Below are 16,951 nucleotides of genomic sequence, written 5' to 3' on the forward strand. Positions count from 1 at the left end.
CTATGGATAAACCTGAGTTCAATTCTGCCGCTCCCACGAACCAAGACTGGGACCTACGCCAAGTTATCTTCTCCAGGCCCCAGTTTCTCCACCTGTCAAACAAGAGTATAACACCTCCCTGAAGGGGGCCTACTGTGTTAATTTCCTAGGGCTGCTGTCACAAACCAGGTGGCTTAATACAACAGACTTGTTGTCTTACAACTCTACCGGTCATAAATCCAACACAGCGGCTAAGCTCAAGGAACACTGCCCTGTGCTGGTCTGTGGGCTCTATGAAAGTGTCCATTTCCTCACCTTTTCCAGCTTCTAGAGGCTGCCCACATTCCATGACCAGGGCCCATCTTTCACATCCTCTAAGCCAACAATAGTGGGTCAATTCCTCACATCACCTTTCTATGACCCTTATTCCATAGCTGCATTCCCTCTGACCACAGAAATGTTCTCCACTTTAGGGAACTGGGCCCACCTGGACAATCCAGAATAATCTCCCCAGGTCCTTAATTTAATCACATCTGTAAAGTCCCTTTTGCCTGTAAGGTCACATATTCACAGGTTCTGTAGAGTAGGAAGTGGATGCCTTGGGTTGGAGGGGGGGAGTCCTTATTCAGCCTCCCACATCTTTTTAGAATTAAATAATATAACATATGCAAACACAAAGCCAGACCATGGTAGGTGCATAACAGATATTCTTTCATCCCTGTGTTGCTTTCCTTGCTCTGGCTGCAGACATTTCCTTGCTCCTTGAGAAACAAGGCAGCCCGGTGGGAAACTGGACTCCAAAGGAAGCCCACGGGGATCCACCCTCACTCCATCTTCACCAGCTTGAGGACTTTGGGCAAGCAGTTTGACTTCTCTGTGCTTCAATTTCCTCACTTATAAAGTAGGGTTGTGGTGGGGGTCCCATTAACAAACAAAGAATTCTCAGAACTGTGCTTGCCTCTCCGCACACATTAGCTCTGCTGGGTATCAACATCATCACCATTTTCTTTGAAGTCGAATCTCTCAGGTCCTGCTGTGACCCTTCTTCATGCGTTGAAAACAATATTTTTGGAAACTCTCACCCACAGTGATTCAAGGGAGATATACTACACTATTGTCAGGGCCTTATTGAGGCACTTAAAATAAATTTAAAGATTGATAACTAGCTCCTTTTACAGCAAGCTCCCAGGAGACAGAAACTTTAAGAATCATGGATTACAACCTAGAAATGTTGCTTATTAGAAAGGGCATCAAATTAAAGATTATTTGCAGCCATGATGGAAAGGACCTTACCAGGTAGTATTAACTAAGCCATGTACAGCCAAACTGAAAGACATAAATTCATGGATTCACATCTCTAATGTTAAAAAATGCTCCTCCACCTGAATGGACTTTGACCCCTGTTTCTAACACCTGACTTCAACTAAGACAAGCATCATCAAGCTAGGATGAGAAAAGATGACTAGGGTAGCAGACAGCTAACCCAAAAGTCCAGACCAGGCCTGTAAGACCCATCCTACTAGTTCAATTGTACTGTTTACCAAATGTCTATCTCTCTGTCAAAATTGAAAGTTTTTGTTTTACTTCCAGCTATACTTTTGCCCCAGTGTTTGAGATAGACAGAAAATTCTTTAGTTAAATTGTCACAAAGTATAACTACTAGAGGCAATTTAACAAATTGTTGGATCTGTCATCAAATTCCTCAGTCAGTGTAAGACTGATATAGACCCCTCATAATTCCTATACTTAGATTGATTTCCCTCTGGCCTGAACTTTCAGGTCCAAATTCTCCTACGTATTAATGTTCCCATCCCTTGTCCAGCACAATCCTTGGCCCTTAGAGAATTGACAAAACTTACCCTAGGACCTTCCCCCGCAACTACCTCCCTTATTTAATAAATGTTTTCAAGAGAAAAACACAAATAACTTGTGCCAGCAACTATCTTATGTCAAATACCATATAGATGGTGTTTTGAAAGCCTACAGGAGAAATGATCCAAGATTTAATACTATGTTAACAAAACTTCCAACTGATGAAGCTATCAATTTGAGCACCCTGGGAGGGATCACTTGTGCTCCCCCAGATTTTGTCTCATATGTAATATTGGAATTGACCCACCTTCCCAAGGATGGGCACATAAATGTCTTAATAACTGGCAGGTAGAAGGTTTATGCTTATTGGGACATTATATGACCCTGTTGTTTATGTACAAAGAGGCAGATGAACCTCCTTTCTCTACCAATTACAGAGTTAAGAGATCCATGGTAGCAGGATACCAAGATACCTGGTGACAAAATCTTTCAGGATGCATGTAAACAAAGATATACTAAGAATCTATCAGCCATCATTGCCAAATGGCCAAAGAGACTACAAGAGCATTGCAACACAGCAGACATCCCTAAATCCCTTAGCCAAGCAACACATCAGACGTCCCTAAATTTCTTAACCCAAGAATAGGGTTGCCTTATAAAATGTATTACTTATAAAATGTTTCCCCATTGGAATATACTTCTATATTTTTTACTACATTTGATTAATTTATTCAATTCTGAGGTTTCTATGATGGGAAAGCAATGTTGCAAAACAAAATGGCTCTTGATTTTTAAAACCACTTTGCAAGGGAGATCTTATACTATAAACTGAATATTGTATTTTCCTACCAGATGAGCCCTCTAATATGGCTCATCTAATGAATCACATGAAAAATAAAATTTCTGCCTTGAAAGATCCCCCTCCTAGTATAGGTGAAATCTTATGTAAAAGGTTCAGCTTTGGGGATTCATGGTTTAAATCTCTGTTTACAACTTTGTTATTGTTGGTTAGCTATATCGATTATGTTCTGTATCACTTCTAGAATGATAATCTCTTGTGCTTCTCAGTGTATATCCAAGCCCCAACTAAAATAATGACATCTAAACTACTTGAAATTATTGATCATATCTATAGTTCTATATAAGATAATGGGCGTGCCCAGTGAACACACAGGGTAAAATTGACATACGTCCTATTGGACAAACTGGAATTGACTGTCAGTCCTTCCCAAGCATTCTGCTAGTGTAACTCCCTAAAAGAAAAGAAAGAAGCAGGCTCTCAAGATCCAGCATCAAGGGATATGATGGACCCAGGGCAGGTGAGCACCTGGCATTCAGGGACCAAATATTTGATCACCTAATACTTTCTATTGAAAGACTGATGATTAAAAAGGAGAAATTGATTACATAAAATTTATATTTTTAAGGTAGAACAAGAAAATTTAAACATAAAATTCTCTCTCCCTTTGGGCCTCGACACTCTCTCCCTAATGTGCAGTGTACATCTGCATTACACATTAACCAGAGCTCCTCAAAGATAGGAGTGCCTGCTCAGCTGTAAAGATCAGTTTTTTTCTCCTTTCTTGTGATGCTAGCAGTGTAACTTCTTAAAAGATTAGCAATCTTTCCCAACTCTGTAGGGGGGGCGGGCATAGTGACCTACTGCTTACTTTGTATGTGCTTATCTGAACTATGTATCTTTGGTGAACTTCATGTAAAATGTCAGCATGCCAATTTGATGTATGACCCTTTGTCTTAAAAGTGTATATGATTGTGCCTTCAACAGGTGAACAGTTCTCAGAGCTTCTGAGAATTTGTCTTTCATGTTATTTGTCTCTCAGTTTAGCTCAAATAAAATTCTCTCTTTTCTCTTCTTAACTTGATTGTTTATTGATTTTTTCATTGACAATACCATTTATAATTGCTCCAAAGGAAACAGTTATAAATTTAATTTAAAAAGTACATGATCTGTGTGATGAAAAATTATTTTAAAAAATCAAAGAAGACCTTATTAAATGGAGAGATATACCATATTCAGGTACTGGAAGGCCATTTTAAAATGTATATGGGAAAAGAAAGGCCATAGAATAGCCAAACCAATTTTTTTTTAAGTGGGTGAAATCATCCTTCCCAATGTCAAGACTTACGATAATCAGGTAGTAATCAAGATAGTGTCTTACTGGTAGAATAGTAGACACATAAGTCAATGAAGCAGAATAGAGAACTCAGAAATATATCCACACGAATATGCCCACGTAATTTTTAACAAAGGAACAAAAGCAATTCAAAAGGGATAGCCTTTTCAATAGTGCTGGAGCAATTAGACATCCATGTTAAAAAATGAATCTCCTCCCATAGTTCACACCTTAAAAACTAATTCAAAATATATCATGGACTTAAATGTAAAAAGTAAAACAACAAAAATTTTAGGAAAGAACACATGAAAAAAATCTTTGGGATCTAGGTCTAGGCAAAGAGTTCTTAAACTTGACAGCAAAAGCACAATCTTTAAAAGGAAAAATTCATAAACTAGATGGAGAGAAAATACTTCCAAACCACACATTCAATGAAGTCCTTACATCTAGAATATATAAAGAATATTAAAAACTTGACATTAAAAAAACATAAAAATGTTTTTTAAAAAACATTTTTAAATGTTTGCAGCAGCTTTACTTATAATAGCTCACCACACACACATACAAAAATTTTTTTAGCCCTTCAAAGGATGAATGCTTAAACAAACCATTCCATCTATACCATGAAATGTTATTCAGTAATAAAAAGCAACAAACTATTGATATATGCAACAATTTGGGTGAACCTCAATGAAATCAGGCTGAGTGAAAAAAAATCTCAAGGATACATATTACATTATTACATTATAAAGCATTGGTGAAATAACATAATTATAGAGGAGAAAAAATTAGTAGTTGCCAGGCCTTAGGGATGGTGAGGGAAAGGACGGGTGTTGCTTCTCAGGGCTATCAGAGGGAGCAAATCTGGATAAACTGTAAGGATTATACCAGCGCCAATTTCTTGGTCTTGATTTTGAGTCACAGTTGTGTAACATGTTAACATTGAGAGAGGTGGGGGAAGAGTGCATGAAGCTTCCCTGTACATTACTTTGCAACCTCCTGTGAATCTTTAATTATTTCAAGACAGAAAAAAATATTTTTAACAGATAATATAGCCAGTACATTATATTATGGAGTAGCAGGTGGGTGAGGCCTTATCCTGAGGGGCACCGGTTCACCTGACTGACTTACAGGGAGTCCAAGTGTTCCCTCAATGAACCAAGATGAATGAACCAAAGTATCCGGTTTCTTCTCACTTCTCCACTTTTTGTTTCTGCGAGGGTAGAAGCCATGTTGAACTGATCTCATTACAGGGCCTTAATAACCTCGGGACAGCAGTTAGGAGGGAGGGAGAGGACTTTTTTCTGAATAGCTATTAATAACTACCATTAAATTATGAAAGATTAATAAAAATTTACATATTATGTAATTTTCAAAGGCTGTACAATTATATAAAAAATGATGAAAAAATCCTAGAATAACAGAGAAGTCTTTTCAAAACTAAATTGGCATTGGAGATTGATTCAAGATGGCAGAGTAGGACGTGCGCTCACTCCTTCTTGCAAGAGCACTGGAATCACAACTAACTTCTGGACAATCATCAACAGGAAGACACTGGAACTCACAAAAAAGATACCCCACATCCAAAGACAAAGGAGAAGCCACAATGAGATGGTAGGAGGGGCACAATCACAGTAAAATCAAATCTCATAACTGCTGGGTGGGTGACTCACAGACTGGCAGACACTTATACCGCAGAAGTCCACCAACTGGAGTGAAGGTTCTGAGCCCCACGTCAGGCTTCCCAACCTGGGGGTTCAGCAACGGGAGGAGGAATTCCTAGAGAATCACACTTTGAAGGCTCGTGGGATTTGACTGCAGGACTTCGACAGGACTGGGGGAAACAGAGACTCCACTCTTGGAGGGCACACATAAAGTAGTGTGGGCATCAGGACCCAGGGGAAGGAACAGTGACCCCATAAGAGACTGAACCAGACCTACCTGCTAGTGTTGGAGGGTCTCTTGCAAAGGCAAGGGGTGGATGTGGCTCACCATGGGGACAAGGACACTGGCAGCAGAAGTTCTGGGAAGTACTCCTTGGCGTGAGCCCTCCCAGAGTCTGTCATTTGCCCCACCAAAGAGCCCAGGTAGGCTCCAGTGCTGGATCACCTCAGGCCAAACGACCAACTGGGAAGGAATTCAGCCCCACCCATCAGCAGAAAAGTGGATTAAAGTTTTACTGGGTTCTGCCCAACAGAGAAACACCCAACTCTACCCATCACCAGTCCCTCCCATCAGAAAGCTTGCACAAGACTCTTAGAGAGCCTCATCCACCAGAGGGCAGAGAGAGGAAGCACGAAGAACTACAATACTGCAGCCTGTGGAATGAAAACCTCATTCACACAAAGACAGGCAAAATGAAAAGGCAGAGGGCTAAGTACCAGATGAAAGAACAAGACAAAACCCCAGAAAAACAGTTAAATGAAGCAGAGATAGGCAACCTTCAGAAAAAGAATTCAGAATAATGAGAGTGAAGATCACTGAAATCATAACTAACTGCTAAACAATCATCAATAATGAGATCAATAATGAGAATGAAGATACAAGACCTCAGAAAAAGAATGGAGGCAAAGATCGAGAAGATGCAAGAAATGTTTAAAAAGACGTAGAAATACACTAGAAGGAATCAATAGCAGAATAAATGAGGCAGAAGAATGGATAAGTGACCCGGAAGACAAAATGGTGGAATTCACTGCTGCAGAAGGCAATAAAGAAAAAAGAATGAAAAGAAATGAAGACAGCCAAAGAGACCTCTGGAACAACAATAAACGCACCAAAATTTGCATTATAGGGGTTCCAGAAGTAGAAGAGAGAGAGAAAGGACCCGAGAAAATATCTGAAGAGATTATAGTCGAAAACTTCCCTAACATGGGAAAGTAAAGAGCCACCCAAGGCCAGGAAGCACAGAGAGTCCCAGGTAGGATAAATCCAGGGAGAAACATGCCAAGACACACAGTCAATCAAACTGGCAAAAATTAAAGACAAAGAAAAATTGTTAAAAGCAACAAGATAAAAAAGACAACGTACAAGGGAATTCCCATAAGGTTAACAGCTGATTTCTCAGCAGAAACTCTACAAGCCAGCAGGGAGTGGCACAATATATTTAAAGTGATGAAAGGGAAGAACCTACAACCAACATTACTTTACCCAGCAAGGACCTATCAGATTCTACAGAGAAATCAGAAGCTTTACAGACAAGCAAAAGCTAAGAGAATTCAGCACCACCAAACTAGCTTTACAACAAATGTTAAAGGACCTTCTCTAAGTGAGAAACACAAGAGAAGAAAAGCACCTAGAAAAACAAACCCAAAACAATTAAGAAAATGGTAATAGGAACATACATATAAATAATTACCTTAAATGTGAATGGATTAAATGCTCCAACCAAAAGACACAGGCTCACTGAATGGATACACAAACAAGACCCATATATATGCTATTTACAAGAGAAACACTTCAGACCTAGGGACACATACAAACTGAAAGTTAGGGGATGGAAAAAATATTGCATGCAAATGGAAATCAAAAGGAAGCTGGAGCAGCAATACTCATATCAGATAAAATAGACTTTAAAATAAAGAATGGGACTTCCCCAGTGGCACAGTGGTTAAGAATCCGTCTGCCAATGAGGGGACATGGGTTCAGTCTCTGCACCAGGAAGATCCCATATGCCGCAAAGCAACTAAGCCCGTGTGACACAACTACTGAGCCTGCACCCTAGAGCCCGTGAACCACAACTACAGAGCCAGTGCGCCATAACTCATGAACACTGTGCCCCTAGAGCCCATGCTCTGCAACAAGAGAAGTCACCACAATGAGTAACCTGTGCATGGCAATGAAGAGTCGCGCCTGCTCACTGCAACTACAGAAAGCCTGTGCACAGCAATGAAGACCCAAGGCAGCCAAAAGCTAAATAAATTTTAAAAAATAAAACAAAATAAAATAAAGAATGTTACAAGAGACAAGGAAGGACACTAGATAATGATCAAGAAATTAATCAAAGGAGAAGATGTAACAATTATAAATATATATGCATCCAACATAGTACCACCTCAATCCATAAGGCAAATGCTAACAGCTATAAAAGAGGAAATTGACAGTAACACAATAATAGTGGGGACTTTAAAATCGGAATTACACCAATGAACAGATCATCCAGACAGAAAATTAATAAGGAAACACAGCTTTAAATGACACAATAATAAAGATCAGATCAGAAATAAATGAAAAAGAAATGCAGGAAATGATAGCAAAGATCAATAAAACTAAAAGCTGGTTATTTGAGAAGATAAACAAAATTGATAAACCATAAGTCAGACTCATAAAGTAAAAAAGGGAGAAGACTCAAATCAATAGAATTAGAAATGAAATAGAAGAAGTAACAACTGACACGGCAGAAATACAAAGGATCATGAGAGATTACTACAAACAACTATATGCCAATAAAATAGACAACCTGGAAGAAATTGACAAATTCTCAGATATGCACAACCTTCCAAGACTGAACCAGGAAGAAATAGAAAATATAAACAGACCAATCACAAGGACTGAAATTGAAACTGTGATTAAAAATCTTCCAACAAACAAAAGCCCAGGACTCGACTGCAGCACAGGTGAATTATCAATCATTTAGAGACGAGCTAACACCTATCCTTCTCAAACTCTTCCAAAATATAGCAGAGGGAGGAACACTCCCAAACTCATTCTATGAGGCCACCATCACCCTGATACCAAAACCAGAAAAAGATATCACAAAAAAAGAAAACTACAGGCCAATATCACAGATGAACATAGATGCAAAAATCCTCACCAAAATACTAGCAAACGGAATCCAACAGCACATTAAAAGGATCATACACCATGACCAAGTGGGGTTTATCCCAGGAATGCAATGATTCTTCAATATACGCAAATCAATCAATGTGATACACCATATTAACAAATTGAAGGAGAAAAACCATATGATCATCTCAATAGATGCAGAGAAAGCTTTCAACAAAATTCAACACCCATTTTTGATAAAAACCCTGCAGAAAGTAGGCATAGAGGGAACTTTCCTCAACATAATAAAGGCCATATATGACAAACCCACAGCCAACATCACCCGAAATGGTGAAAAACTGAAAGCATTTCCACTAAGATCAGGAACAAGACAAGGCTGGCCACTCTCACCACTCTTATTCTACATAGTTTTGGAAGTTATAGTCACAGCAATCAGAGAAGAAAAAGAAATAAAAGGAATCCAAATCGGAAAAGAAGAAGTAAAGCTGTCACTCTTTGCAGATGACATGATACTATACATAGCAAATCCTAAAGATGCTACCAGAAAACTACTAGAGCTAATCAATGAATTTGGTAAAGTAGCAGGATACAAAATTAATGCACAGAAATCTCTGGCATTCCTACACTAATGATGAAAAATCTGAAAGTGAAATTAAGAAAACACTCCCATTTACCATTGCAACAAAAAGAATAAAATAGCTAGGAATAAACCTGCCTAAGGAGACAAAAGACCTGTATGCAGAAAATCATAAGACACTGATGAAACAAATTAAAGATGATACAAATAGGTGGAGAGATATGCCATGTTCTTGGATTGGAAGAATCAACATTGTGAAAATGACTCTACTACCCAAAGCAATCTACAGATTCAATGCAATCCCTATCAAACTACGACTGGCATTTTTCACAGAAGTAGAACAAAAAATTTCACAATTTGTATGGAAACAAAAAAGATCCCGAATAGCCAAACAATCTTGAGAAAGAAAAAAGGAGCTGGAGAAATCAGGCTTCCTGACTTCAGACTAAACTACAAAGCTACAGTAATCAAGACAATATGGTACTGGCACAAAAACAGAAATATAGATCAATGGAACAGGAAGGAAAGCCGAGAGATAAAACCATGCACATATGGTCACCTTATCTTTGATAAAGGAGGCAAGAATATACAGTAGAGAAAAGACAGCCTCTTCAATAAGTGGTACTGGGAAAACTAGACAAGTACATGTAAAAGTATGAAATTAGAACACTCCCTAACACCATACACAAAAATAAACTCAAACTGGATTAAAGACTTAAATGTAAGGTCAGACACTATAAAACTCTTAGAGGAAAACATAGGCAGAACACTCTATGACATAAATCACAGCAAGATCCTTTTTGACTCACCTCCTAGAGAAATGGAAATAAAAGCAAAAATAAACAAATGGGACCGGATGAAACTTCAAAGCTTTTGCACAGCAAAGGAAACCATAAACAAGACCAAAAGACACCCCTCAGAATGGGAGAAAATATTTGCAAATGAAGCAACGGACAAATGATTATCTCCAAAATTTACAAGCAGCTCATGCAGCTCAATAACAATAAAACAAAAAATCCAATCCAAAAATGGGCAGAAGACCTAAATAGACATATCCCCAAAGAAGATATACAGATTGCCAATAAACACATGAAAGAATGCTCAACATAATTAATCATTAGAGAAATGCAAATCAAAACTACAATGAGATATCATCTCACACTGGTCAGAATGGCCATCATCAAAAAATCTACAAACAATAAATGCTGAGAGGGTGTGGAGAAAAGGGAACCCTCCTGCACTGTTGGTTGGAATGTTAATTGATAACAGCCACTATGGAGAGCAGTATGGAGGTTCCTTAAAAAACTAAAAATAGAACTAACATACGACCCAGGAATCCCAGTCCTGGGCATATACCCTGAGAAAACAATAATTCAAAAAGAGTCACGTACAAAATATTCATCACAGCTCTATCTACAATAGCCAGGACATGAAAGAAACCTAAGTGTCCATCGACAGATGAATGGATAAAGATGTGGCACATATATACAATGGAATATCATTCAGCCATAAAAGGAAAGGAAATTGAGTTATTTGTGGTGAGGTGCATAGACCTAGACTCTGTCATACAGATCGAAGTAAGCCAGAAAGATAAAAACAAATACCATATGCTAACACATATATATGGAATCCAAGAAAAAAAAAAAGGTCGTTAAAACCTAGGGGCAAGATGGGAGTAAAGACACAGACCTACTAGAGAATGGACTTGAGGATATGGGGAGGGGGAAGGGTAAGCTGTGACAAAGTGTGAGAGTTTCATGGACATATATACACTACCAAACGTAAAATAGATAGCTAGTGGGAAGCAGCTGCATAGCACAGGGAGATCAGCTCGGTGCTTTGTGACCACCTAGAGGGGTGGGATAGGGAGGATGGGAGGGAGCGAGACGCAAGAGGAATGAGATATGGGAACATATGTATATGTATAACTGATTCACTTTGTTATAAAGCAGAAACTAACACACAATTGTAAAGCAATTACACTCCAATAAAGATTTTTTTTTAAAAAAAGGAAAAGAAAAGAATACTTGACAAATTCAAGTAAATAAATAAATAAATAGAAATAAACTCAAAATGGATTAAAGACCTACAAATCTCTTAGAGGAAAACATAGGAAGAACACTCTTCGAGATGAATCACAGCAAGATCTTTTTGACCCATCTCCTAGAGTAATGGAAATAAAAACAGAAATAAACAAATGGGACCTAATGAAACTTAAAAGCTTTTACACAGCAAAGGAAGCTATAAACAAGACAAAAATTCAACCCTCAGAATGGGAGAAAATATTTGCAAATGAATCAACGGACAAAGGAATAGTCTCCTAAATATATAAACAGCTCATGCAGTTCAATATTAAAAGAACAAACAACCCAATCAAAAAATGGGCAGAAGACATAAATAGTCATTTCTCCAAAGAAGACCTACAGATGGCTAAGAAGCACATGAAAAGCTGCTCAACATCACTAATTATTAGGGAGATGCAAAGCAAAACTACAATGAGGTTTCAACTCACCTCAGTTAGAATGGGCATCATGGGACAATCTACAAACAACAAATGCTGCAGAGGGTGTAGAGAAAAGGGAACCCTCCTGCACTGTTGGTGGGAATGTAAATTGATACAGTCACTATGGAGAACAGTATGGAGGTTCCTTAAAAAACTGAAAATAGAAATACCATATGACCCAGCAATCCCACTACTGGGCATATACCCAGAGAAAACCGTAATTCAAAAAGACACATGCACTCCAATGTTCATTGCAACACTACTTACAACAACCAGGTCATGGAAGCAACCTAAATGCCCATTGACAGATGAATGGATAAAGAAGATGTGGTACATATATACAATGGAATATTACTCAGCCATAAAAAGGAATGAAACTGGGTCATTTGTAGAGACATGGATGGACCTAGAGACTGTCATATAGGGTGAAGTAAGGCAGAAAGAGAAAAACATACATCGTATATTAACGTGTGTGTGTGTAGTCTACAAAAATGGTACATATGAACCAGTTTGAAAGGCAGAAATAGAGACACAGATGTAGAGAGCAAACATATGGACACCAGAGGGGGAAAGCAGGGGGTGGTGGTGGTGGGATGAATTGGGAGATTGGGACTGAGATATATACACTAATATGTATAAAACAGGTAACTAATAAGAACCTGCTGTATTAAAAAATACAATAAAATAAAATTCAAAAATAAATAAATACATTGGCACTGGACTGTATTTTTTTAATTATTAGTGACTGTAATTGATTAAAGCACACTGAATCTATTATATCCATAAGTTCAAAATGATATTCAAAAAAATCTAAGAGGGCTTCCCTGGTGGCGCAGTGGTTGAGAGTCCACCTGCCGATGCAGGGGACGCGGGTTCGTGCCCCGGTCCGGGAAGATCCCACATGCCGCGGAGCGGCTGGGCCCGTGAGCCATGGCCACTAAGCCTGCGCATCTGGAGCCTGTGCTCTGCAACGGGAGAGGCCACAACAGTGAGAGGCCCACGTACCGCAAAAAAAAAAAAAAAAAAAAAATCTAAGAGACACAAAATAACACAGTGGATACCACTGTAAGTTGCTAAGGCAGCTATTCACTACTATGAAAATCATTAATTAAAGAAAATTAATCTTGTGTCTCTGGCATGAAGTGCGTTTCACAGTAACGAAATTGGGTGGGAGAAAGTTCTTCAATACAGAATGAATCATTTATAAATGCAGAATGAAGGACAGAAAGTTTACTGTAAATGCTAATGAAACCACTGAGTCAGGCAATGGTCCCTGGTGGATATTAAAGCCATTAAGAGCAAAGGTAGCAGCAGGGAGCATGACAACAAGCAGGCTGGGCTGCTACCACCTAAACTCACTGGGCAATCTCAACGTCCCTGAAAGGAGGACACCCAGATTCCTTCTCCTCGATACAACTCAAACTCCCAGCACACCTGTGAAGCATATGGACCCCAAAATTTAACCTGAAGGCTTCAGATCTAAATTGTAGTTTGTCAGAGATAGAGGGACTAGAGTAACAATCCTGGGTGCGGGAAATTCTACAGAAAAACAGAATAGGATTTTTCAACCAGTTGGTGGTGCAGTAAAGATCTGGCAAGCCTGAGGCAGCCATCATTAGAAGGGCCTTTAGAAGAGCCTGTCCAGGGTTGGCCTTAGCTGACATCTGAGTACTTGGCTTTTGAAATGTTCCCTGTGTTACCAAGTGATAAGGTTGCTCTGTGGGCCTGGAGTAGTGCATTCTGCTGTACCAGTATGCCTAAACTGTTGGTATAAAAATGTGACTTTTTGTGAACATCTGCCTTACTTCTGGGAGCCTGGGCCTTTGGTGGGCTGAGGGTGCCTATGTGACAAGCCCCCAGCAACAGCCTTGGGCTCTGAATCTCAAGCATCCTGCCCTTGGCAGAAACACTGCCACGGAGGAAGGAGTGTGCTCTCTGTGGCCTCTCAGGGAGAAAACTGCTCAACAACCTGCTCCTGGACCCCTCTGGACTCTGATGGATCACAGAGTGTGTGTGTGGCCATGGAACTCTGAAACAGTGTTAATATTGATTGAAAAGAAAATAGAGAAAGAATGGAGAGAATAGAGCTGCCCCAGAATAAAAGAGACATTAAGAGAAAGAGCAACTAAACCAGTGAGTGGACCTTGCTGGACAGCTAGGGGCTCAACTTGCTGGAGCCAGGCAGACCAGACAGCCACAGGGGACTTCAGGAACTATCCTGGTGACTCCTCCCTCAGCTCACCTCCTTGAAGTTCCACGGCACTTCTCATGCCTCGGGAAGAAAAACCTCTTCACAGTCACATCCTCTCCTGACCCTCCAGGCTCAGCCCACTGGAGCCAACTTTCCCATCAACACGTTGTTGTAAATCTGGTTTCACAATCAAACCAACAATGGACCTGCCCAGCCCAGGCAGTGTCTGTACTTTGTTCCATGCTATTGAAGGTATAGCCACACTTAAAGTTTCCCAGAAAAATTGAATTTATGGGACATGAGATCACTTGTGAAAAGGCTCATTAGCTGAGTTGATAAGCATAAAAGATAATAATCCTTCCCCACGTGTAGCCCAAGGTCTCCCAGGTCCCCATCACACACACAATCCTATGAAGCAGCTAGGGGGCATTTTAACATGCCCATCTTACAGAAGAATACCCTGAGTCTCAGAGAGGTTTAACATTTGTCCCCTCAGGATCACACTTTATGTGAGCAGCAAAGTGAGGGTAAGAAAATCACATGCATATTCAGTTTTCTCAATAAACTTTTGCTGGTGTCTGGCAAAACTTATCTTGCATATGTCAATTGCCAAGATTCAGCAGATATTCCAGTACAGAGCAATTTTCTACCTAGAATGAGGGAAATGTTACTTTTTAGGAAAGACACTATTTCAGTTTGATTAAGATGCAAGACTGAGCCCATCCCTAAACACCCAACAAGTAAGTGTTAAAATACATTTGTGGGCACACAGATAAACCCAGGAGAGCAGGCATGCAAGTTACCTCAAATATAATCAGCACATAGACCCCAGCAAGAATGACTGCAGCCATGGTCACTTGTGCTTCAATGCTTGTGCGGAGGTATTGATGAGCCATCAAAAGAGGAACAACCTGGGTCTGCTGGAGGGAGGCTCGAATGCTGATGGAAACAGGCTCTCTGCAGAATGAAGCAAAGATCTTACCACTGATAAGGGAAACAGACCAGCCATCAACCATTAGTGCTGCTCCCCCGGTGTCTTTCCCAACACGTCATCCATGGCCATAACCAGAGCCTGAACTGATCTCAGAGTGACTTACACAATGCCTGACCTGGCAGATGAGGAGCCCTGAGCACAGGTAAGCTGTATGAGATGCATGCACAGCCTCCCTGTGGCCAGGCCCCTCTGACATAGCTACTCAGCCCCTATCAGGCAGCGCCTTCTTTGCTGCAGCTGCCACTCCAACAATGAACAGTGAGCAGGGAAGTTCACAGTGGTTCTAGCCATTTAATTTTCCCCCTTCCTCCTTATCACATACCTGATTGCTTTACCTGCTAACAAATAGCATAGCCAACTATTCTCACATGTGAGAGATTTGGAAAAGGATGTGCAACCTGAGAACAGGTAGACAGTTTGTCACCAATGGTGTGAAAGCACCAAGAACAAGAAGCATGTAAGTCATCAACAGCACGTGGCATGGTGAAACTATTTCAGTAACTGTTCTAAGCTGAATTGTGTCCCTTCAATACGTGGACTTCCTAACCCCACTTCAGAATGTGACTGTATTTGGAGATAAGGTCTTTACAAAGGTGATTAAGTCAAAAATAGTGACACCAATATGACTGGTGTCCTTATAGGAAAAGGAGTTCGGGGCACAGACATACACAGAGGAACAAGCACGTGAGGACACAGGGGGAAGATGGTGTCTACACAGCAAGGAGAGGGGCCTCAGGAGAGACACACCCTGTTGACAACTTGAGGAAATAAATTTCTACTGTTTAAGCCACCCATCTGTGGTATTTGTTATAGCAGGCCTAGCAAACTCATACAGTAACCAAGAGTACAGACTTAATATGGAGTGGCATTAAAGAAAAAAAGAATCCTAAGATTTTCTAGAATTCCCCATTGCATAGCTTCATGATATTAATGAATTTAAAGCATCAGCTATAAAACACCATTTGCTTCAAAATGGGCCCTGAAATCAATCCTCTTACTTCCTGATACGTGTGGTTTTGCCGCCCGGCCACAGCCTCATGTTCACTGTCTACACAAGAGGAGCATCTCGTCCAAGCCTGTAACTGGCCTGGTTATTCATAACTGGAGTCCCAAGGGTCACACTTCCCTAGGTGAGCGTGTCCCAGAGGAACTTCCCCAAGACCTCAGCCACCAAGACCCACCTGCTCAGAACCTCAAAGGTCCTGCTCAGCACCGTGCGCTCACTTCTGCTTGGATTTAAAAACACCGTCCAGTTATGAGTGACCTGTAAAAGTCAAAGCATGAAATCCTGGTAAGGCTTTGAACCTGGGCCATCACCTGGGGTCCCACGCTGTTCAATGTAGGTCCTTGTTTAGAATAAGGAAAGGAGAAAGAGAGGAGCATGAAGCCTTTTCACACGGAGACACTAGAGATGGCCAGGTGGTATGCAGCTGGAAATGTCCACAACTGGAGGGCTGTGTTTAAGAAAAATACGGAAGTACAAATACAGAATTCATGTACAAAGACACAAAGATATAGAAGTAAATACGATTTATTAAGAGAAAAGGAAATCATTGCACATTACTGGAGACTTGGAGTCTTCTAAACCCACTGAGGCAACTGACGAGAAAGGCTTGCTTAGAACTGCTTCCTCTTTGCAAACTGAAGGCAGGAAACTCTCCACACCCAGGACACAGGAGCCTGTGGGAGGGAGGGCCAGAGGATGAGCTGCCTTTGCTGCGGGCCAAAGTGCCTGTACGTTCTTGTCAGGAGCAGAGGAATGGAGAAGCCAGCTGAGAGGGGCCATATGTGTGCAGAGATGGAGGTGTGCCCGGGCAGAGGCAGGCAGCCTGACTAAGGTTGCCAGGGAACTTTCAATGGGAGGACAGGAGTCCTGCCGCCCACAAATCATAAAGAAAATTGAAAATAGAAACTCTGAAATCGGTCAAAGCATGAATGAGAGATCAAAAGTTCTCTTAAACACTTCCGTGTTTGGAAA

The 16,951-nt window shown here is 40.4% G+C and overlaps 1 protein-coding gene across 1 annotated transcript in view; it reads right to left on the reverse strand.

Annotated features, from left to right (window-relative positions):
- OCA2 (OCA2 melanosomal transmembrane protein) overlaps positions 1-16,951 on the reverse strand; it is a 271,890-nt gene that overhangs the window by 208,117 nt on the left and 46,822 nt on the right. Inside the window, exons 7-8 of the mRNA XM_007463772.1 lie at positions 16,155-16,237; positions 14,783-14,936 (exon numbers count right to left, since the gene is read on the reverse strand). Coding sequence (XP_007463834.1) covers positions 14,783-14,936; positions 16,155-16,237 — 237 coding nt within the window. The remainder of the gene's footprint in view (positions 1-14,782; positions 14,937-16,154; positions 16,238-16,951) is intronic.

The sequence above is a fragment of the Lipotes vexillifer genome, unplaced genomic scaffold, assembly GCF_000442215.2.
Source record: "Lipotes vexillifer unplaced genomic scaffold, Lipotes_vexillifer_v1.1 scaffold200, whole genome shotgun sequence".
Lineage (NCBI taxonomy): Eukaryota > Metazoa > Chordata > Mammalia > Artiodactyla > Lipotidae > Lipotes > Lipotes vexillifer.